The sequence below is a fragment of the Zophobas morio genome, unplaced genomic scaffold (assembly GCF_036711695.1).
Source record: "Zophobas morio isolate AGI-343-1 ecotype UQ-CSIRO unplaced genomic scaffold, CSIRO_AGI_Zmor_V1 ptg000014l, whole genome shotgun sequence".
In the NCBI taxonomy this organism is placed as follows: domain Eukaryota; kingdom Metazoa; phylum Arthropoda; class Insecta; order Coleoptera; family Tenebrionidae; genus Zophobas; species Zophobas morio.
The window spans coordinates 18,365,337-18,388,258 of NW_026972119.1; the positions used below are offsets into that span (position 1 = coordinate 18,365,337).

At 34.7% G+C, this 22,922-nt stretch overlaps 3 protein-coding genes across 11 annotated transcripts in view; 1 reads left to right on the top strand and 2 right to left on the bottom strand.

Annotated features, from left to right (window-relative positions):
- LOC135128588 (disks large 1 tumor suppressor protein) overlaps positions 1-22,922 on the bottom strand; it is a 1,417,771-nt gene that overhangs the window by 503,796 nt on the left and 891,053 nt on the right. The window lies entirely within an intron of this gene.
- LOC135128592 (cuticle protein 21-like) lies at positions 10,047-11,117 on the top strand. The gene is made up of 2 exons (XM_064055503.1): positions 10,047-10,217; positions 10,382-11,117. The coding sequence occupies exons 1-2, from the start codon at positions 10,128-10,130 to the stop codon at positions 11,057-11,059; spliced, it is 768 nt and encodes a 255-aa protein (XP_063911573.1). The 5' UTR covers positions 10,047-10,127; the 3' UTR covers positions 11,060-11,117.
- Positions 21,632-22,175, bottom strand: LOC135128600 (larval cuticle protein A2B-like). The gene is made up of 2 exons (XM_064055510.1): positions 22,164-22,175; positions 21,632-22,107 (listed from the first exon to the last, which is right to left on the bottom strand). The coding sequence occupies exons 1-2, from the start codon at positions 22,173-22,175 to the stop codon at positions 21,685-21,687; spliced, it is 435 nt and encodes a 144-aa protein (XP_063911580.1). The 3' UTR covers positions 21,632-21,684.

Sequence of the window (22,922 nt, forward strand, 5' to 3'; positions counted from 1 at the left end):
GATTTCCAATTATCCGATTTCTCTATTTTCAATATTTCGATTTTTAAGTTTCTTAGTTTTTAATGTTCAGTCAATTTAGAAATTTTTTCAACTGAATAAACGAAAAATTGAAACATTGAAAAAACCAAAAATTGAGAAACCTAGGAATCGAAAAAAATTATGAATTGAACAGTTGAGAAACTAAAAATTGAAAACTCGTGGAACTGCAAATCTAAAAACTGAAATATTGAAATGTTGGAAAATCAAAAAACTGAAAAATTTAAAAATGAAAGCTCGAAGAGTTGCATATCTCAAATTGGAAAAACAAACAAATAACTGAAAAGATTTAAACTGAGGAAATAAAGATTCTAAATCTGAACATTGAAAAACCGAAAAAATTAAAGAAAATATGAAAATAAAAAACCGAAACGAAAAATGCAAAGCCAAAAATTTCAAGAAACGAAAAATGAATGAATCGAAAGACTGACAAAATCTAAAAATTGAACAACTAGATAAACGAACAACTGAAATATCGTAAAACGAAAAAATTAAGTAAACGAAAAATTGCGGATCGAAAAATTGAAAAATTATTTTTATTATTTTGTTCTCCAAGTTAGTTCTTTATTTCCTCATGATACTCTCTTTGATTTTTTCTTATTTCTCTTATATCGTTTCTCAATTCGTATAACATTTCTTTGAACATATCTTACTTCATGGCATTAGAAATTGAATATTGCCACTCTCCATCAATCTCTGGGTTAACCGAATAAGCCGCTACAATAATCAGTCCACATTTTTTCGTAATCCTTGAAACTCGAGCTAGAATTGGACTCAAACAGATAACCGTCAAAACTGACACCCTGATCTATTTAGTGTATAGTAGTGGCAAAAATTCGAACGAGCGGCACATAAACAAAGGAATTTCATAAACCACTAGATGTAAATAATATTAACGCCCTATATTTGCATATCTATTCACATTATGTTCAAACAGTGTAAGTAACTTTGACATGAGTTCTATAGCGCTGTCATATTTTAACAAAATAAAATAAAACTAACACAATCGAGAACGCTCTACATATGTCATGTCGTCCTTTTGTTAATTTTTTAAATTTCCACTACGTTTTCCGTAGACACGTGTACTTAAACCTATTGTAATGCTAACGTGATCCAAATTTAAAATTAATTGACCATTAGTTTAAATGTCAATGTTTGAGACGTTATCAGGAAATGTAATTTTGATTAAAACGCGGTGACATCATGTGGTATTTAAGTACGACAAGTGCCAATGGTGGTTTGCAGACAACATACTCACTCAAGTTAATGAAATAAGCTTCCTCCTAAATTTCAGTTTTGGTTGCACAAATGCAAGCGAATGACTGAGGAATAATAATTAATGTAAAATACGGACTTGGAAGCACTACGGTTTGCATTATAATGGACTTGATCGCTCAGTTTTAGCAGGAATTTGCGATAAATGGCGTTAACACCAACGTTGAAACAATAATTACCACAAAATTGATTATTACGTCGACTAGAAACAGAGTTGTTCGTGAGTAAACCACAACCGAGCTGACGGAGTGTTTTTTAATATGACTGCGACGGAAATCGGAAAGTTTAAAACATGAATTATAGAGAACGAACGGCGAACTTCGAGAAAATGTAACCGAACGAAAAGATAAACGCGAATGTAAAAGTGCACTGCATGCAGACCTAAAACTTGAAAACTCACTCCTACAGCAACTTGTGTCTATGTCATTTGTGGAATAACTTAGACGAGATAAGAAGAGCTTACGTTTAGATAGCGTTTTCTAAGCTCCTTAGGAGAAAATTTCATTTTATACTTTGCATTCCTGTCTTGTTTATTACTGGAATAAAGAATCTACATCGTAAGTTTTATCTTCAATACGCTTGTGACGATTTATAATGAGCATAATGGCGCCGAGAAAAATTGTGAACCTAGACTGAAGAGCAAAGAGCGGATTTTCGGCTAAAAAATCATTAATGTAATATAATGGTTTGTTTTTAAATTGATTTGATTAAATTTTTGATGTCTCGATTACTCAGTTTCTCGATTAATCGATTTTTTGATTTTCCGTCTTTTCGACTTTTCGATTTTCCTAATTTAAAGTTCCTCGTTCTCAATTTTCCGATGCTTCAGTTTTACGATTTTTTCGATTTTTCAATTTCCCGATTAATCGGTTTTTTGATTTTTCGACTTTACGATTTCTCAATTTTTCAAAACTTCGATTTCTCAATTTTCCATTTCGATTTTTTTTTTGAGATTTCAATATTCCGGTTTTTCGATTTATCGTCTTAAATTATTTATTTTGAATTTTTAAATTTTTCGATTTTTCGTCTTCTCGATTTCTCCGTTTTCGATTTTTCAATTTTTCGACATTTCAATGAGATTTTTAAATTCAGTTTTCAGTTTTCCAATTCTTCAAGTTCTCGATGTTTCACTTTCGCGATTTTTCATTTTTGGGATTTCCAGATTTATCAAGATTTCGATTTTTCGATTTATAGATTTTTTAAAGTTTAAATTTTTCAATTTTTCGATTTTTCGCCTTCTCAACTCCTCGATCTTTTGATGTTTTCATTTCTCTATGTTTCAATTTTTCGATTTGGATTTCTGGATTTCTACGTTTTTGGATTTTTCGACTTTTCGATTTTTCAATTTTTCGATTTTTTTCTTCAGATTGCTTTCAGTTTCTCGATTTCCGTTTTTCAATTTATCTAGATTTCGATATATAGATTTTTCGAATTATTGTTTTTTTTAATCTAAATTTTTCAATTTTGATTTTTCAGATTTATCGACATTTTGATGTTTCGATTTCTCTGTTTTTCGATTTTTCGACTTTTCGTTTTTCCAATTTTTCATTTTTTTTACCTTTTTTTGATTTTTTATAATTCTCTGATTTTTAAATTTTACACTTTCGGTTTTTCCATTTTTCAATTTTACGATATTTTGATGTCTCGATTTCCCGATTTTTATTTTTTCAATTTTTCGAATTTTCTTTTTGTCAATTATTTTAATTTTCAATTTTTTTTATTTTTAAATTTTTCGATTTTTCATTCTTTTATTTATGGTGATTCTAAATTTTCGATTTTTCGATTACTCAATTTCTCGATTAATCCATTTTTTGATTTTCCGACTTTTTGATTTCTCGATTTTGCCAATTTTCATTTCCTCGTTTTTTTATATTTTTCGACTTCTCAATTTTCCGATACTTCAGTTTTAAGATTTTTTTCTATTTTTCAATTTCCCGATTAGATTTTTGATTTTTTGTCTTTCTGAATTCTTCGTTTTCGATTTTTCAATTTTTCTACATTTCAATGAAATTTTTTAATTTCCCAATAGTTCAGTTTTTCAATTCATCAATTTTTCCATGTTTGAGTTTTGCGATTTTTCATTTTTGGAATTTCTAGATTTATCGAGATTTCGATTTTTCAATTATTAGATTTTTCGATTTATAGATTTTTTTAAGTTTTAAATGTTTCAATTTTGAATTTTTCAATTTTTCAATTTTTCGCCTCCTCAATTCCTCGATCTTTTGATGTTTTGATTTCTCCATGTTTCAATTTCTCAATTCTCATTTCTCGATTTCTTCGGTTTTCTATTTTTCGACTTTCGATTTTTCAATTTTTGGACATTTCAGTGAGATTTTTTAATGTCCCGATAATTCAATTTTTCACTTTTTCCATTTATTGTTTTTTTTAAGTTTAAATTTTCCAATTTTGAATTTTTCAATTTTCCGATTTTTCGCCTTCTCAGTTAATCGATCTTTGATGTTTTTATTTCTCTGTTTCAATTTTTCAATTTGGATTTCTGGATTTTTCGACTTTTCGATTTTTCAATGTTTCGATTTTTTTAATTTCAGATTGTTTTCAGTTTCTCGATTTCTATTTTATTATTTTTTGGTTTTTCGATTTTTAAATTTTGCGCTTTCGGTTTTCCCATTTTTCAATTTGACCATTATTGATGTTGCGATAATGTTATCCTATTTTTCAATTTTTAGAATTTCTGAATTTAAATTTTTTACTTTTTTGATGTTTACGTTTTTCGTTTTTTTACTTGTTGCTTCAAGATTTTCGTTTTTTCAATTTATAGATTTTTCAGTTTTTCAATTTTTCAATTTGTCTAGATTTCGATATTCTAATTTTTTGAATAATTGGTTGTTTTTAACCTAAATTTTTCGATTTTGAGTTTTCCGATTTCTCGGCATTTTGATGTTTCGATTTCTGTTTTCCGATTTTTCGACATTCCGTTTTTTTAACTTCAGGTTTTTCGGTTTCTTGATTTATATTTTTTTTATGTTTTAATTCTCTGATTTTTTAAATTTTACACTTTCGGTTTTTCCATTTTTCAATTTTACGACATTTTGCTGTTTCCATTTCCCGGTTTTTATTTGTTCAATTTTTCGATTTTCCGAATTTTCTATTTCTCAATTATTTTAATTTTCAATTTTTTTAATTATTAAATTTTAGATTTTTAGCTTTTTTGATATTTCGATTCTTCGACTTTTCGCTTTTAGAGTTTTCAGTTTTTTAATTTTTATAATTTTTCGATTTCTCGATTTATCGAAATTTCGATTTTTCATTTTTCAATTTTTTTATCAGTTTTTTAAATTTAAATTTTTCAGTTTTGAATTTCTCAATGTTTCGTTTCTTCGACTTGTTAAATTTTCGATCTCGATTTTTCGATTTTTCAGTTCTTAGATTTTTTCTATTTTACAATTTCTCGAATTTCCGTTTTTCCAATTTTTCGTTTTTTCTAACTTCAGATTTTTCGGTTTCTCGATTTATATTTTTTTTTGACTTTTTAATTCTCTGATTTTTTTAATTTTTCACTTTCGATTTTTCCATTTATCAATTTTACGATATTTTGATGTTTCGATTTCCCGATTTAAATTTTTTTAATGTTTTTCGATTTTTCGAATTTTCTATTTCTTAACTATTCTAATTTTCAATTTTTTTAATTTTTAAATTTTGTATTTTTCACTTTTTTGATGCTTCGATTCTTCGACTTCTTAATTTTTCAATCTCGAATTGTCAAATTTCCGATGTTTCAGTTTTGGAATTTTTCATTTTTGAGATTTCGATAATTCGGTTTTTCGATTTATCGGTTTTTTAAGTTGAAATTTTTCAATTTTGAATTTTTAAATTTTTCGATTTTTCGTCTTCTCAATTTCTTATTTTTTCGACATTTCAATGAAATTTTTTAATTTCCCAATATTTCAAATATTTCAGTTTTTCAATTATTCAATTTTTCGATTTCTCAATTTTTCCATGTTTCAGTTATGCGATTTTTCATTTTTGGGATTTCTAGATTTATCGAGATTTCGATTTTTCAATTTTAGATTTTTCGATTTTTCGATTTTTTTAAGTTTAAATGTTTCAATTTTGAATTTTTCAATTTTTCGCCTTCTCAATTCCTCGATCTTTTGATGTTTTGATTTCTCCATGTTTGAATTCCTCGATTTTGACTTCTGGATTTCTCCGTTTTTCGATTTTTCGTTTTTCGATTTTTCAATTTTTGAACATTTCAGTGAGATTTTTTAATTTCCCAATAATACAATTTTTCGATTTATTGTTTTTTTTAAGTTTAAATTTTCCAATTTTGAATTTTTTAATTTTTCGATTTTTCGCCTTTTTCTCGATCTTTTGATGTTTTGATTTCTCTGTTTCAATTTTTCAATTTGGATTTCTGGATTTCTCCGTTGTTGGATTTTTCGACTTTTCGATTTTTCAGTATTTCGATTTTTTTAATTTCAGATTGTTTTCACTTTCTGGATTTCTATTTTTTTATTTTTTAGTTTTTTCGATTTTTAAATTTTGTACTTTCGGTTTTCCCATTTTTCCATTTGACTATTACTGATGGTTCGCTAATGTTTTCCTATTTTTCAATTTTTCGAATTTTTGAATTTAGATTTTTCACTATTTTCATGTTTAGGTTTTTTGTTTTCTTTACTTGTCGCTTTTAGATTTTTCGGTTTTTCAATTTATCGATTTTTCACATTTCAGTTTATCTAGATTTCGATATTTAGATTTTTCGAATTATAGGTATTTTTAATCTAAATTTTTCAATTTTGATTTTACTGATTTCTCGACATTTTGATATTTCCATTTCTCTGTTTTTCGATTTTTCGACTTTCCGTTTTTCCAATTTTCATTTTTTTTACCTTCAGATTTTTTTGTGATTTTTTAATACTGATTTTTTAAATTTTGCACTTTTGGTTTTTCGATTTTTCAATTTTTCGATTTTTCGAATTTTCTATTTCTCAATTATTTTAATTTTCAATTTTTTTACTTTTTAAATTTTGGATTTTTCACTTTTTTGATATTTGGATTCTTCGACTTGTCGCTTTTAGAATTTTCGGTTTTTTAATTTTTATAATTTTTCGATTTCTCGATTTATGGAAATTTCGATTTGTCATGTTTCGATTTTCTTTATCAGTTTTTAAGTTTAAATTTTTCAGTTTTGAATTTTTCAATTTTTTTTTTCGACTTCTTCGACTACTTAATTTTTCCATCTCGAAAAGGACGAGCAAGGACGAAATAAGGACGAAAAAGGACGAAAAAAGACGAAAAAGGACGATAAAGGACGAAAAAGTATAATAAGGAGGAAAAAGGACGAAAAAGGACGAAAAAGGATAGTAAGGACGAAAAAGGACGAAAAAGGATAATAAAGACGAAAAAGGATAATAAGGACAAAAAAGGACGAAAAGGACGAAAAAGGACGAAAAAGGACGAAAGAGGACGAAAAAGGACGAAAAAGGACGAAAGAGGACGAAAAAGGACGAAAGAGGACGAAAAAGGACGACAAAGGACGAAAAAGGACGCGGACGAAAAAGGATGATAAGGACGAAAAGGACGAAAAAGGACAAAAAAGGATAATAAGGACGAAAAAGACGAAAAAGAACGGAAAAGAACGAAAAAGGACGAAACGGACGAATGAGGATGAAAAACGACGAAACAGGACGAAAAGGACGAAAAGGACAAAAAGGACAAAAGGGACAAAGAGGATAAAAAGGGTAGGTGGGGGAAGTAACTATGATTTTTCGGTGGGAGTAACTAATACGGAAAAGGACGAACAAGGACGAAAAAGACGAAAAAGGACGAAAGTCGAAAAAGGACAAAACAGGACGAAGAATGACGGGAAAGGACGATAAAGGACGAAAAAGGACGAAAACGGACGAAGGGCGAAAAATCACGAATAAGGACGAAAAAGAATAATAAGGACGAAAATGGACGAAAAGGACGAAAAAGGACGAAAAGTACTAAACATTTTTTATGTTTCGATTTCTCGATGTTTCGGTCTTTCAGTTTCGGTTTCTCGATTTTTCGTTTTTTCAGTTCTTCGATTTTTTTGATTTTTTATTTTTTCGAATTTTTGAATTTAGGTTTTTTACTTTTTTCATGTTCTGATTTCTCGATCTTTGGATTTTTTCAATTGTCGCCTTTGGATTTTTCGTTTTTTCAATTTATTCATTTTTCAGATTTTCGATTTTTCAATGGTTCGATTTTTCGATTTCTTGACATTTTCATGTTTTGATTTCTCGGTTTTTCGATTTTCGACTTTCCGTTTTTCTAGTTTTTCGACATTTCAGTCTTGGAATTTTTCAATCTGTTGATTTTTCAGTTTATCGATTCTTCAATTTTTCGATTTTTTAATTTTCAAAATTTTAAAATTTTCGATTTTTCGATTTCTGGTTTTCTCCCGACCAATGAAACGATTTATTAAGGTGGAGCTTGTGCGAGTGGGACGAGCATTGGTAATATTGATTCTCACATCTGATAAGCTTATTTAACAACAGTCATTAATTAACAATAATAAAAGTAGCCACTAAAATGAAGAGAGGGAGCATGGGCGGTACTATTGCTAGCTTATAAGTCTGACCAGACCTGATCTGACCTGACCTGACTTGAACAGGTCAGGTGATGTAACGAGTTAGTGCCGAGAAAATTATTAGATGTATTCACATTTAATATATACAATAGTAAGGATAACTAGACGTCAATTTTATAATATCCTAGTCTTTTAAATTTTTGTTTTTGAGTTTCATGTTGTGAACAGAAGTCTACACATACTAAAACAAAAAGGCAAAATGTAAACCTGACCACCCACCCTATCTCAATTGTGACGAGTTTTTAATTCGCCATGAACCAAGGGGGCGGAGCTTAACTGCAAAATGCTGATTTCTTTACAAGAAATTAAATACATGTTTTTGAGAATCGTGTTGTTCAAAGAATGTTATGTACAACGAATGAAAACTTCATTACTGTTTAGATCAGGACAGGTATGGGTGGGTTTAATTTTCTACTTCAATTTTGTCTTAGTATATGTAGTAAGTATTCTTTGAATAAACGATATTTAAAACATGTCTTGCATGGTAATTTCTTCCAGAGAAATAATAAAGATTTTTCAATTCAATTCCGATCCTTTGACTCTCGACGATTAAAAAAAATCATCACAATTGAGATAGGGTGGGTGGGCGGGGCTTATATTTTGCCTTTCTTCTAAATACACCTAGTCGTTTCTTCAGAACAAGAAACTTAAAACATGTTTAAAATGGCAAATTCTTTAGACAAATATGGATCTTGCAATTAAGCCCCGCCCCTCAATCTGACAACGAATGAAAAATTCATCACAATTGAGAATTGAGGTCGGGGTGGGTATGGGTGGGGCCTAATCTTTGGCTTTAACAAAAGTTAAGAAAACTTAATATACAGAGTGATCTCTTAACAACACGATACTCAAAAACATGTTTTTCATTTCTCGTAGAGAAATAAAGATTTTGCAGTTAAGCTCCGCCCTATTCGCTCACTACGAATAAAACAAAACATCACAATTGAGATAGGGCGGGTGGGCGGGGCTACATTTTGCCTTTTTTTCTTAATATGTGTAGACTTATTTCTGCAACAAGAAGCTTAAAATATATCTAAAATGGTAAATTTTTGTACTAATCGATTTAAATCTTCCAGTTTTCTTCTACAACCCCTTTAAATATGGCAAAAGTTGCACATCAATGTTCCTGTCAACGGAAATTTGGAAACGGGGTTTATAAATGACAATTTTCAGCTCTAAAAGCAACGTCAAATAAATAGCCCTATCTCAATTGTGATGATTTTTTTATTAGCCGTGAACCAAGGAGGCGGAGCTTAACTGCAAAAATACTTATTTCTTTATAAGAAATTAAAAACATATTTTTGAGTATCATGTTGCTCAAAGAATACTAATAAGTGTTCAAGAACGTTCCAAATCTGGCAGACCAGAAACTGCTTCAAATGATAATTTGCCCTAGAATCCACTCTTATTTATTACTCGAATAAAGAATCCACATTGTAATTTTTCTTTCAATCCGCTTCTGACGATTTGTAATGAGCATAATGGCGCCGAAAAAATCCTGACCCCAGATTGATGAGGTGCATGATGAAATTTTCGCTCTCGTATCGCTTCAGAGGCCTCTTTGAGATTCATATTCTGGGCGAAGTTTTTTGTCATGCAAATCTCTTTAGCTGATGTCTCCGATATTATAGTTTAAAAAGGTCAATCAGAAGCAGCTGACAGTGTGCATGGATCGATCCGTTTTTTCGTACCTCGATCTGTTTTTAACACCCCCATCTTTTCCTCGTCGTCTCGTTTATTATGTAATAATTTTGGGGTTTCTTTCGACGTTGTTAATTCCGGACGCGAACTCATTCTATAATCTGAATACAAATGACCGCCGTCGCGTAACTACGTTTTCTATCAGTTGACTAATGTTAGTTGTTGCAAAAGAAATTAAATTTTTTGGAGTTAGGACATAATTGAAAAAGTTGGAATTCGTGGGAATGACCATTTGCCAGTTGAAGTTTGCCATAGTTATGCAAAAGACAAAGTGCAGACGATAAATTCAGTCCGGCTTTAATTTGCAGTGCGAGTTTGAGTTTATATTTAATTAACTTTTTGGTGCAGTGCTAGCGAAAAGAACACACTAACAAGTACGGGTTGAGAACGCGCACAATTAACAGTTAATAAGTAAATAACGCTGTGATAAATTACAGAAAAACATTCCGACTGGCGAAGTCCCTTGAAAGTTCGTAATCCAGTTGCCAAATAAATAATTAGTATTCATAGAGAACAGTTGACACGCCGTGAAATTTTAATGTCTTCGGTATATAAACCGCCCACAAACCAGCTGAAGCCATCAGTCGATCTTCATCAACAACCTAAATTAGAAGACATGGCAATCAAGGTAGGTCCCGTGTGCAAACAAAAAGTGAAAAGTGTCGTGAGTGTGTCAAATTAGTGTTGTGAAAAGTGTATTTGATTTTTCATTTGAAGAGACAGATCAAAAAGTGCTAACTTATTTTTCAATTTTTCGATTTTTATAATTCTCACCGACTTTCTTTTGTGCAGTTCATCATCTTGGCAGCTCTCGTGGCGGTCGCCAGGGGCGGAGTAGTGGGTGCCCCAGTGGCGCAGGTGGCCCCCGTAGCCGCCCCCGTGGTGGCGCGCCTCGCCGAATTCGACCCCAACCCCCAGTACTCCTTCGCCTACGACGTCCAGGACGCTTTAACCGGAGACTCTAAGAGCCAAGTGGAGAGCCGCAGCGGCGACATAGTCCAGGGCCAGTACAGCCTCGTCGAGCCCGACGGCACCCGAAGAATAGTGGACTACACCGCCGACCCCATCAACGGTTTCAACGCGGTAGTCAGCAAAACGCCCCTCGGACAAGTAGTCGCCCCAGTAGTGGCCCGCACCGCCCCCGTCGTGGCCGCTCCCGCCGCCCCCGTGGTGGCCGCTAGAGTGGCCGCGGCGCCCGTGGCTGCACGAGTAGCCGCCCCCGTCGTCGCCGCTCCCGCTGTGGCCCGCGTGGCCAGTCCCTTCGCCGCCCCCGTCGTGGCTGCGCCCGCTGTGGCACGCGTGGCGAGTCCCTTCGCCGCCCCCTACATCGCTGCTCCCGGTGTCGCCCGACTAGCCGCCCCCGTGGCGTCGCCCGTAGTGGCTGCCCCAGCGCTGTCTGCGTACGCCGCCCCCTACGCGTATCCCGGGGGATTTGCGAGGGTGGCAGCGCCCCTGACTTACGCTGTGTAGATTGTCGCTGATGCCCAATATTTGTTCTTCGCCTTATGTACATATTTTTAACGTTTAAATAAAGTACTAGGATATTAGGGTGGCATTGTTGTTTCTGGGGGAGATTTGACCTTCCTATTGTTTTAAAATTGTGGATTAAGGCGAGCCAGCGAGATGGTGGTTTGATGTTCACAATTGGGTCCTCGTAAATCACGAAAGATAGAAAGTTGAGTTAAAGGAAAAAAGTTTGTGTTGTTGGAGAGTTGGAGTTGGAAATATGACGGAAAATCTTTTGGAATATTATGAAACAGCTCAAAGTTCATGATCGTTAAAAACTTTTTCATTATATAAGTATTGAACTTAACATATGGAATAATAAAGCGATGAGGTATTTTGTTGAGGGGCGAGTAGGAGGTGGGTGCCCAAAAATCAGAAAAAGTGTGTGTAGAATTGCCAAAAAAACCTGGATGGCGCAATATTCTAAACATAACAATGGTTTATTTTCCAAGGTAAAGAAAGCATTTATTAAAGCTCATTTAAGGATCCAAGCTTTACCGGATTGTCTATTGCCTCCAGAACCTTTTCCGACAAAATGGTGTTCATGATTATGTAAAATAATAAAAAAATCCATAAATATTTTCACCTGTATTGCTTACGGTGCTTCTGGGTACACTTTCTTCAATAAGTTGTTACATAAATCAATACTTGCATCACACGCGTGTGACATTTGGAGCAATTATTAATTGTTTCTGAAACTGTCAAAATTTACATAACCATTTATGGTAACTATAAGGATTTATTTACAGAAAGATCATACGACGTAATAAACGACACGTTTTAAGAATTCAGACCACAAAATCTCGAGACCACATACTGACAGCGAACATAAGGTCAAAGCTACAAAACAATTTGAACAGAGGCCGAGTCAAAGATCAAAACACCTTAAATGTAAACACAACACAAGTGATACCAAAGGTCGAGACCTAACCAAACTAATTTGCTAATGGATGATGCAGAAACTCAACAAGTTTCAGAGCGGAACTACACATCTGAAAATCAATATCAAAGAATTGAAAAGAGCGAAGAGAAACCAGTAAACAAGAAAACAAAAGTAAGCATACAAGGCGTCATTCATGTTTCTACCATTTCTTAAAAGGAATTTTGGACTTCTAATAAAAATAAATGTGTTAATCAAGACGGAACTTCTGTATTGGTTGGAGTTGGAAATGAAATACGACAAAAATAACTGGGGCGCTGGATGCATTGAAGGAAACCGCAGCAGTTTCAACATATAAAAGAATCGGCAAAATTGAGCAGTGTATGACACACAAAAGGGGATGGCAAAAAATAAAACACAGCAAGTGAAAGAACTTAAAATAATTGTGACTTAAACAAAAAAAATTACGATTAGCACTTTTTTACTTTTTTCACATTCTAGACGCTATTATTAGTTTCCACCCCATCTCCTTTTCAGTGATTGATTTTATCCGATGTGAATCAAATGAATGATCTTATACTGAAGAGAAATAAAATTGGTCGTTAGATTGAGAAAAGAGTGGGTGGGCGGAACTAGTACCTGCTAAGACGAGAGTAATTTCGGCTTCGTTTCCTTCGAAATTCGTACCGTTTTTCTAAAATCCTCAATTGTAATACAGATATTTTAAAGATTAGCGCTTTTTTGCTTTTTTCACATCCTAGATTATATTATTAGTTTCTGCTCCTACTCGACAGAAGAACATATTTAGCCCCGCCCACCCACCCTGTCTCCTTTTAAGTGATTGATCTCATCTTAATCTTGTACTGAAAGGAAATAAAATTAGTCGTTAGAATAAGAAGAGAGGGGGTGGGCGAAGCTAGTACTTGCTAAGATAAGACTGATTTGGCAAATGACATATATTCCAAGAAAATAGAGGGCGGGTGGGCGGGGCTAGTACTTGGTAAGGTAAGACTGATTCTGGCAAATGACATATCTTCTAAGAAAATAGAGGGTGCGTGGGCGGGGCTTGTGTTTGATAAGGTAAGACTGCTTTTGGCACTTTTGCCATGTTCGATTATTGTTCAGATATATGTGAAAATTGGTTGAACATACTTTCTTGTACATTTCGATATCCCGGAGTGATTTTCGGCTGCTTTCTTTGGAAATTCATACCGTGTTTCTAAAATCGTCAATTGAAATACAGATATTTTAAAGATTAACGCTTTTTTACTTTTTTCATATTATTGTTTCTACTATTAGTTTCCACTCCCACTCGGCAGAAGAACATATTTAGCCCCGCCCACCCACCCCATCTCCTTTTTAGTGATTGATTTTATCCGATGTGAATCAAACGAATGTGCCTTATACTGAACAGAAATAAAATTGTTCCTTAGAATGAGAAAAGAGGGGGTGGGCGGTGCTAGTACCTGCTAAGAAGAGAGTAATTTCGGCTTCGATCCCTTGGAAATTCTTACCGTTTTTCTAAAATCGTCAGTTGAAATACAGATATTTTAAAGATTAGCGCTTTTTTGGTTTTTCACATCCTAGTTCTATTATTAGTTTCCACTTCCACTCGACAGAAGAACATATTTAGCCCCGCCCACCCACCCTGTCTCCTTTTCAGTGATTGATCTCATCTCAATCTTATACTGAAAGGAAATAAAATTAGTTGTTAGAATAAGAAGAGAGGGGGTGGGCGAAGCTAGTACTTACTAAGATAAGACTGATTCGGCAAATGACGTACCTTCCAAGAAAATAGAGGGCGGGTGGGCGGGGCTAGTACTTGGTGAGGTAAGACTGATTCTGGCAAATGACAAATCTTCTAAGAAATAGAGGGTGCGTGGGTGGGGCTAGTATTTGATAAGGTAAGACTGCTTTTGGTACTTTTGACATGTTCGATCATTTTTCAAATATAAGTGAAAATTAGTTGAAGATGCTTACTTGTACATTTCGATATCCAGGAGTGATTTTCGGCTGCGTTTCTTTGGAAATTCCTACCGTTTTTCTGAAATCGTCAATTGAAATACAGATATTTTAAAGATTAACGCTTTTTTACTTTCTTCATATTTCAGTTTCTATTATTAGTTTCCACTCCCACTCGACAAAAGAACATATTTTTTTCATATTCTAGTTTCTATTATTAGTTTCCACTCCGGCTCGACAGAAGAACACATTTAGCCCCGCCCACCCACCCTGTCTCCTTTTCCCTGATTGATCTCATCTTAATATTATACTGAAAGGAAATAAAATTAGTCGTTAGAATAAGAACAGAGGGAGTGGGCGAAGCTAGTACTTGCTAAGATAATACTGATTTGGCAAATGACATACCTTCCAAGAAAATAGAGGGTGGGTGGGCGGGGCTAGTACTTGGTAAGGTAAGACTGATTTTGGCAAATGACGTATCTTCTAAGAAAATAGAGGGTGCGTAGGCGGGGCCAGTATTTGATAAGGTACTTAAGACTGATTTTGGCACTTTTGACATGTTCGATCATTTTTCAAATACATGCGAAAACTAGTTGAAGATACTTTCTTGTACATTTCGATATTCAGGAGTGATTTTCGGCTGCGTTTCTTTGGAAATTCCTACCGTTTTTCTAAAATCGTCAATTGAAATACAAATATTTTAAAGATTAGCGCTTTTTTGCTTTTCCACATCCTAGATTCTATTAATATTTTCCACTCCCACTCGACAGAAGAACAAATTTAGCCCCGCCCAACCACCCTGTCTCCTTTTAAGTGATTGATCTCATCTTAATCTTGTACTGAAAGGAAATAAAATTAGTCATTAGAATAAGAAGAGAGGGGGTGGGCGAAGCTAGTACTTGCTAAGATAAGACTGATTTGGCAAATGACATATATTCCAAGAAAATAGAGGGCGGGTGGGCGGGGTTAGTACTTGGTAAGTTAAGACTGATTCTGGCAAATGACATATCTTCTAAGAAAAAAGAGGGTGCGTGGGCGGGGCTTGTATTTGATAAGGTAAGACTTCTTTTGGCACTTTTGCCATGTTCGATTATTTTTCAGATATATGTGAAAATTAGTTGAACATACTTTCTTGTACATTTCGATATCCCGGAGTGATTTTCGGCTGCTTTCTTTGGAAATTCATTCCGTGTTTCTAAAATCGTCAATTGAAATACAGATATTTTAAAGATTAACGCTTTTTTACTTTTTTCATATTATTGTTTCTACTATTAGTTTCCACTCCCTCTCGACAGAAGAATATATTTAGCCCCGCCCACCCACCCCATCTCCTTTTTAGTGATTGATTTTATCCGATGTGAATCAAACGAATGTGTCTTATACTGAACAGAAATAAAATTGTTCCTTAGAATGAGAAAAGAGGGGGTGGACGGTGTTAGTACCTGCTAAGAAGAGAGTAATTTCGGCTTCGATCCCTTGGAAATTCTTACCGTTTTTCTAAAATCGTCAATTGAAATACAGATATTTTATAGATTAGCGCTTTTTTGGTTTTTCACATCCTAGTTCTATTAGTAGTTTCCACTTCCACTCGACAGAAGAACATATTTAGCCCCGCCCACCTACTCTGTCTCCTTTTCAGTGATTGATCTCATCTCAATCTTATACTGAAAGGAAATAAAATTAGTCGTTAGAATAAGAAGAGAGGGGGTGGGCGAAGCTAGTACTTGCTAAGATAAGACTGATTTGGCAAATGACATATATTCCAAGAAAATAGAGGGCGGGTGGGCGGGGCTAGTACTTGGTAAGGTAAGACTGATTCTGGCAAATGACATATCTTCTAAGAAAATAGAGGGTGCGTGGGCGGGGCTTGTATTTGATAAGGTAAGACTGCTTTCGGCACTTTTGACATGTTCGATCATTTTTTAAATATACGCGGAATTAAGTTGAAGATACTTTCTTGTACATTTCGATATCCAGGAGTGATTTTCGGCTGCGTTTCCTTCGAAATTCGTACCGTTTTTCTAAAATCCTCAATTGAAATACAGATATTTTAAAGATTAGCGCTTTTTTGCTTTTTTCACATCCTAAATTCTATTATTAGTTTCTGCTCCTACTCGACAGAAGAACATATTTAGCCCCGCCCACCCACCCCATCTCCTTTTCAGTGATTGATTTTATCCGATGTGAATCAAATGAATGATCTTATACTAAACAGAAATAAAATTGGTCGTTAGAATGAAAAAAGCGGGGGTGGGCGGAGCTAGTACCTGCTAAGGCGATAGTAATTTCGACTTCGATTCCTTGGAAATTCCTACCGTTTTTCTAAAATCGTCAATTGAAGTACAAATATTTTAAAGATTAGCGCTTTTTTGCTTTTCCACATCCTAGATTCTATTATTATTTTCCACTCCCACTCGACAGAAGAACAAATTTAGCCCCGCCCACCCACCCTGTCTCCTTTTAAGTGAATGATCTCATCTTAATCTTGTACTGAAAGGAAATAAAATTAGTCGTTAGAATAAGAAGAGAGGGGGTGGGCGAAGCTAGTACTTGCTAAGATAAGACTGATTGGCAAATGACATACCTTCCAAGAAAATAGAGGGCGGGTGGGCGGGGCTAGTACTTGGTAAGGTAAGACGGACTCTGGCAAATGACATATCTTCTAACAAAATAGAGGGTGCGTGGGCGGGGCTAGTATTTGATAAGCTGAGACTGCTTTTGGCACTTTTGACATGTTCGATCATTTTTCAAATATATGCGAAAATTAGTATACTTTCTTGTACATTACGATATCCAGGAGTGATTTTCGGCTACGCTTCTTTGGAAATTCCTACGGTTTTTCTAAAATCGTCAGTTGAAATACAGATATTTTAAAGATTAACGCTTTTTTACTTTTTTCATATTCTAGTTTCTATTATTAGTTGCCACTCTCACTAGACAGATGAACATATTTAGCCCCGCCCACCCACCCCATCTCCTTTTCAGTGATTGATTTTATCCCATGTGAATCAAATGAATGATCTTATACCGAACAGAAATAAAATTGGTCGTTAGAATAAGAAAAGAGGGGGTGGGCGGTGCTAGTACCTGCTAAGAAGAGAGTAATTTCGGCTTCGATCCCTTGGAAATTCTTACCGTTTATCGAAAATCGTCAATTGAAATACAGATATTTTAAAGATTAGCGCTTTTTTGGTTTTTCACATCCTAGTTCTATTATTAGTTTCCACTTCCACTCGACAGAAGAACATATTTAGCCCCGCCCACCCACCTTGTCTCCTTTTCAGTGATTGATCTCATCTTAATCTTATACTGAAAGGAAATAAAATTAGTCGTTAGAATAAGAAGAAAGGGGGTGGGCGAAGCCAGTACTTGCTAAGATAAGACTGATTTGGCAGATGACATACCTTCCAAAAAAAATAGATTAGCGCTTTTTGCTTTTTTCATATTCTAGTTTCTATTATTAGTTTCCACTCCCACTCGACAGAAGAAAATATTTATCCACGCCCACCCACCTCGTCTCTTTTTCGGTGATTGATTTTATCCGATGTGAATCAAATGAATGATCTTATATTGAACAAAAATAAAATTGGTCGTTAGAATGAGAAAAGAAGGGGTGGGCGGACCTAGTACCTGCTAAGCCCAGAGTAATTTCGGCTTCGTTTCCTTGGAAATTCCTATCGTTTTTCTAAAATCGCCAATTAAAATACAGATATTTTAAAGATTAACGCTTTTTTACTTTTTTCATATTCTAGTTTCTATTATTAGTTTCCACTCTCACTCAACAGAAGAACATAATTAGCCCCGCCCCGTCCACCCACCCCATCTCCTTTAGAGTAATTGATTTTATCCGATGTGAATCAAATGAATGATCTTATATATATTGAACAAAAATAAAATTGGTCGTTAAAATGAGAAAAGAGGGGGTGGACGGAGGTAGTACTTGCTAAGGCGAGAGTAATTTCGGCTTCGTTTCCTTGGAAATTCCTACAGTTTTTCTAAAATCGTCAGTTGAAATACAGATCTTTTAAAGATTAGCGCTTTTTTCTTTTTTCACATCCTAGATTCTATTATTATTTTCCACCCCCACTCGCCAGAAGAACATATTTAGCCCCGCCCACCCACCCTGTCTCCTTCTCACTCATTGATCTCATCTTAATCTTATACTGAAAGGAAATAAAATTAGTCGTTAGAATAAGAAGAGGGGGGGTGGGCGAAGCTAGTACTTGCTAAGATAAGACTGATTTAGCAAATGACATACCTTCCAAGAAAATAGAGGGCGGGTGGGCGGGGCTAGTACTTGGTAAGGTAAGACTGATTCTGGCAAATGACATATCTTCTAACAAAATAGAGGGTGCGTGGGCGGGGCTAGTATTTGATAAGGTGAGACTGATTTTGGCACTTTTGACATGTTTGATCATTTTTCAAATATATGCGAAAATTAGTTGAAGATTCTTTCTTGTACATTTCGATATCCAGGAGTGATTTTCGGGTGCGTTTCTTTGGAAATTCCTACCGTTTTTCTAAAATCGTCAATTGAAATAGAGATATTTTAAAGATTAATGCTTTTTTACTTTTTTCATATTCTAGTTCCTATTATTAGTTTCCACTCCCACTCGACAGAAGAACATATTTAGTCCCGCCCACCCACTCTGTCTCCTTTTCAGTGATTGATCTCATCTTAATCTTATACTGAAACGAAATAAAATTAGTCGTTAGAATAAGAAGAGAGGAGCTAGGCGAAGCTAGTACTTGCTAAGAAAAGAGTGATTTGGCAAATGACATACCTTCCAAGAAAATAGAGGGCGGGTGGGCGGGGCTAGTACGTGGTGAGGTAAGACTGATTCTGGCAAATGACATGTCTTCCAAGAAAAGACAGGGTGCGTGGGCGGGGCTAGTATTTGATAAGGTAAGACTGCTTTTGGCACTTTTGACATGTTCGATCATTTTTCAAATATATGCGAAAATTAGTTGAAGATACTTTCTTTGTACATTTCGATATCCCGGAGTGATTTTCGGCTGCGTTTCTTTGGAAATTCCTACCGTTTTTCTAAAATCGTCAATTGAAATACAGATATTTTAAAGATTAACGCTTTTTTACTTTTTTTCATATTCTAGTTTCTATTATTAGTTTCCACTCCCACTCGACAGAAGATCATATTTAGCCCCGCCCACCCACCCCATCTCCTTTTCAATGATTGATTTTATCCGATGTGAATCAAATGAATGATCTTATACTGAACAGAAATAAAATTGGTCGTTAGAATGACAAAAGAGGAGGTGGGAGGAGCTAGTACCTGCTAAGGCGAGAGTAATTTCGGCTTCGTTTCCTTGGAAATTTTTACCGTTTTTCTAAAATCGTCAATTGAAATACTGATATTTTAAAGATTAGCGCTTTTTTGCTTTTTCACATCCTAGATTCTATTATTAGTTTCCACTCCCACTCGACAGAAGAACATATTTAGCCCCGCCCACCCACCCTGTCTCCTTTTCAGTGATTGATCTCATCTTAATCTTATACTGAAAGGAAATAAAATTAGTTGTTAGAATAAGAAGAGAGGGGTGGGCGAAGCTATTACTTGCTAAGATAAGACTGATTTGGCAAATGACATACCTTCCAAGAAAATAGAGGGCGGGTGGGGGGGCTAGTACTTGGTAAGGTAAGACTGATTCTGGCACATGACATATCTTCTAACAAAATAGAGGGTGCGTGGGCGGGGCTAGTATTTGATAAGTTAAGACTGCTTTCGGCACTTTTGACATGTTCGATCATTTTTCAAATATACGCGGAATTTAGTTGAAGATATTTTCTTGTACATTTCGATATCCAGAAGTGATTTTCGGCTGCGTTTCTTTCGAAATTCCTACCGTTTTTCTAAAACGCCAATTGAAATACATATATTTTAAAGATTAACGCTTTTTTACTTTTTTCATATTCTAGTTTCTATTATTAATTTCCACTCCCACTCGACAGAAGAACATATTTAGCCCCGCCCACCCACTCTGTCTCTTTTTCAGTGATTGATCTCATCTTAATCTTATACTAAAAAGAAATAAAATTAGTGGTTAGAATAAGAAGAGAGGGGGTGGGCGAAGCTAGTACTTGCTAAGATAAGACTGATTTGGCAAATGACATACCTTCCAAGAAAATAGAGGGCGGGTGGGCGGGGCTAGTACTTGGTAAGGTAAGACTGATTCTGGCAAATGACATATCTTTGAATAAAATTGGAATGACCTTGCAGTAGAATTTCAAAAATAACCTACACCTACTTATAAAGCGTAAGAATATGTGAAAATATACAGGGTATGACATTTTAAAAAATCAACTTATGTTACGCCTTAAAAACAGAACACTTTGTATAGCTGCAAATAATTTTATAACTTTGGTTTTTAAGCTGTTTTTATTTCTATTAATAGTAATAAATTTTGCCAGCGGATTAAATGCAATTTGCATATCTCGTATTTTTGATAAATGACAAATAAATGATAATCTAGAAAAACATATTATAATAAATGTAAATAATAATATTTTCCAAGAGAGTAACTAGTTAGTCAATAAAATAGCAAGTTAATAGAGTAATAGAATACACCGACATAGTTAGTTTTAATTTGTAAATGTGTAGTTTAAGTCCAAATATGTATCTATTATATAAGTTATAAGTGTTGTAAGAAATGATAGAAATAAAATATTCATGTGTAAAGAAGTAATTTTATGGTTTCTAGTATGTACGGCCATGATGACTCATTGTCGGTGACGCCGGCCGGAGAAAAGCCTGGAAGCGGATGTCGCGATGGGTGTTTCAAGACAACCCTAGAAGCGATGACGGAGACCTTCGAGAAGGACCGCGTGGCTATTTAAATGGGTAACCACCGCCGAGACCAGTTAGTGTAGTCCAGACAAGTCTAGTCAAATCCATTCCAGTCGAGTCGGAATTATTCTGTACATAATCGCTGTATAGTTAGTCGTATAGATTGGAGATACTGAGAAATAAAATTGTTGAGTTTTACCCACGCCGATTTTATTCACCGACCAACGTAACAATATATGCCAAATTTCTCTACATATTTTTTTCTGCATTTAATTCCAAGCTTTACTCATTATGTCAGCTGATATACAAAGAAGTTTTTCTTTATGTAAAATGTTATCGATTTATGCTTTATGTAGAAATATGTTACATGAAATGAAGGTAATTACAGCCATTTCTCGTGTTTTCGTTTCCGAGTCGCCTGAGGTAAATTTCATATGTGCATAAAACTGGCGTATTTTGACAAATATTTGTGCATATAAATCCGCTCTTTAGCTAATTAATTAATGAGATATACTCATAGAGGAGCGTGTGCTTAGGGACTCACTTTATAATGAATCCCATTAATTAACAACAGCGATGAAATATTATTTGCCGTATAACTCTCGTAAATAACATTAACTCATTATTTAATTCAGATGTGTGTATTTAAACACAATTTTGTTCACAAAAAATCACCCAACAATTATCCGCCTAGAGGCTCGTCCTTCAATTTTTTTATATTAAAAATGAATTTATAAGCTCTCGGAGATCTTCCTGGATCACGATGTCAACTTATCGTCCAATCCACTTTTTATAAAAAAAAAATCCAATTTATTTTTTATATTTCAATTGATTTATTAAATAAAATAAAAATTAATAAAGATATCTTTCCTGAACAATATCAACATAGACTAGGCAATTGTATGTATAATACTGCAAAAATCAGCCATCTCCACCACAATCTAGAAATACTTATATGCCACCGGTGCATGTACATGGGGCGGCGCGACCCTCGCGAAGGCCGGCGGCGGGAAAACTGGCGCTACTGGCACGGGGGCCGGCGCCACTGGCACCGGAGCCACCGCCACCGGAGGAACCACTTTGACGATCGGAGCTTTCCTCACTACGGCGTTGAATCCATGAATAGGATCAGCGGTATAATCCACAATGCGTTTCGTACCATCGGGATCGATAACGCTGTACTGCCCCCGGACGTAGCCGCCGCTGCGACTTTCAACTTGACTTTTAAAGTCTCCGGTTAAAGAATCCTTGACGTCGTATGCAAATGAATATAAAGGACTAGGAACGAAGTTGGTTAATGGAACGACAGGTGCCCCGACGAGTCCGCCATTCGCGAAAGCCAATAAAGAGACGAGGATGAAGAACTGCATTGGAACATAAAATAAATCAGTGGCACAATAAAATACACCTACGAGCTTACCGTCGACGTCATGATGGGTGATAATAGATGACTGATAGTGAAACTGCGTTAGTGCTGGGTTTTTATAGGTGGCGGTGTACCGAGCGAGTAATTGGATGAAGTATGTGCATGCTAATTGATAGTCCTGTGTAATAGTTGGCTTCCTATATCCATTTTTGGCGTGCGATTCGCGATTTCGTTGGTGTTCAATAAAATGGTTTAGTTTTCGCGATCATAAGTACGTGAAAATCGTTTAGAATCGACTAGATGACAAAAATTTTATAAAATTGTTGATCAATTAGTCTAGGTGGTCGGTTAAGCAGAAACAAAAAAAAGGATAATGGTCCTAAACCTCAACCTTGGAATACACCTGACAAGAAAAAATTGGAAAGTTAGAACTTTTAGTTATTTTTTTTAATAAATCTCTGCTGAAAACTTTTGACATTGAAATAAATGCGTTCAAAAACGAATCAAAATTGCTTGGTAATTCTAATTCTAATTCTCAATTCCGGAAAAATGACTCTTTTTGGTTTAGAGTTATAATAGCCGAAAACAATGCTTTAATAGACTATCTTAAAGCATTGGTTTGTGGGTTGGTGTTCCTGAACTCATAATGTGGTAGAATTAGAGGGTGTAGGATGATAATCGTAAACACTACCTGACCTCAGCAAAAGCTATATTTTCTGTCCTTAGAGAGTCTTGTTGGGATTTGTGATTTACCTTCTCTAATTCTATGTAATGTGACATTATTCAAATTTAACAGATAATAATTGTCGTTTG

Excerpts from the sequence above, each read along its gene's own strand:
- LOC135128592 (XM_064055503.1), top strand. The coding sequence starts at position 10,128 with ATGTCTTCGGTATATAAACCGCCCACAAACCAGCTGAAGCCATCAGTC. Across the intron at positions 10,218-10,381 it reads TAGAAGACATGGCAATCAAG|TTCATCATCTTGGCAGCTCT; the intron begins GTAGGTCCCGTG and ends TCTTTTGTGCAG.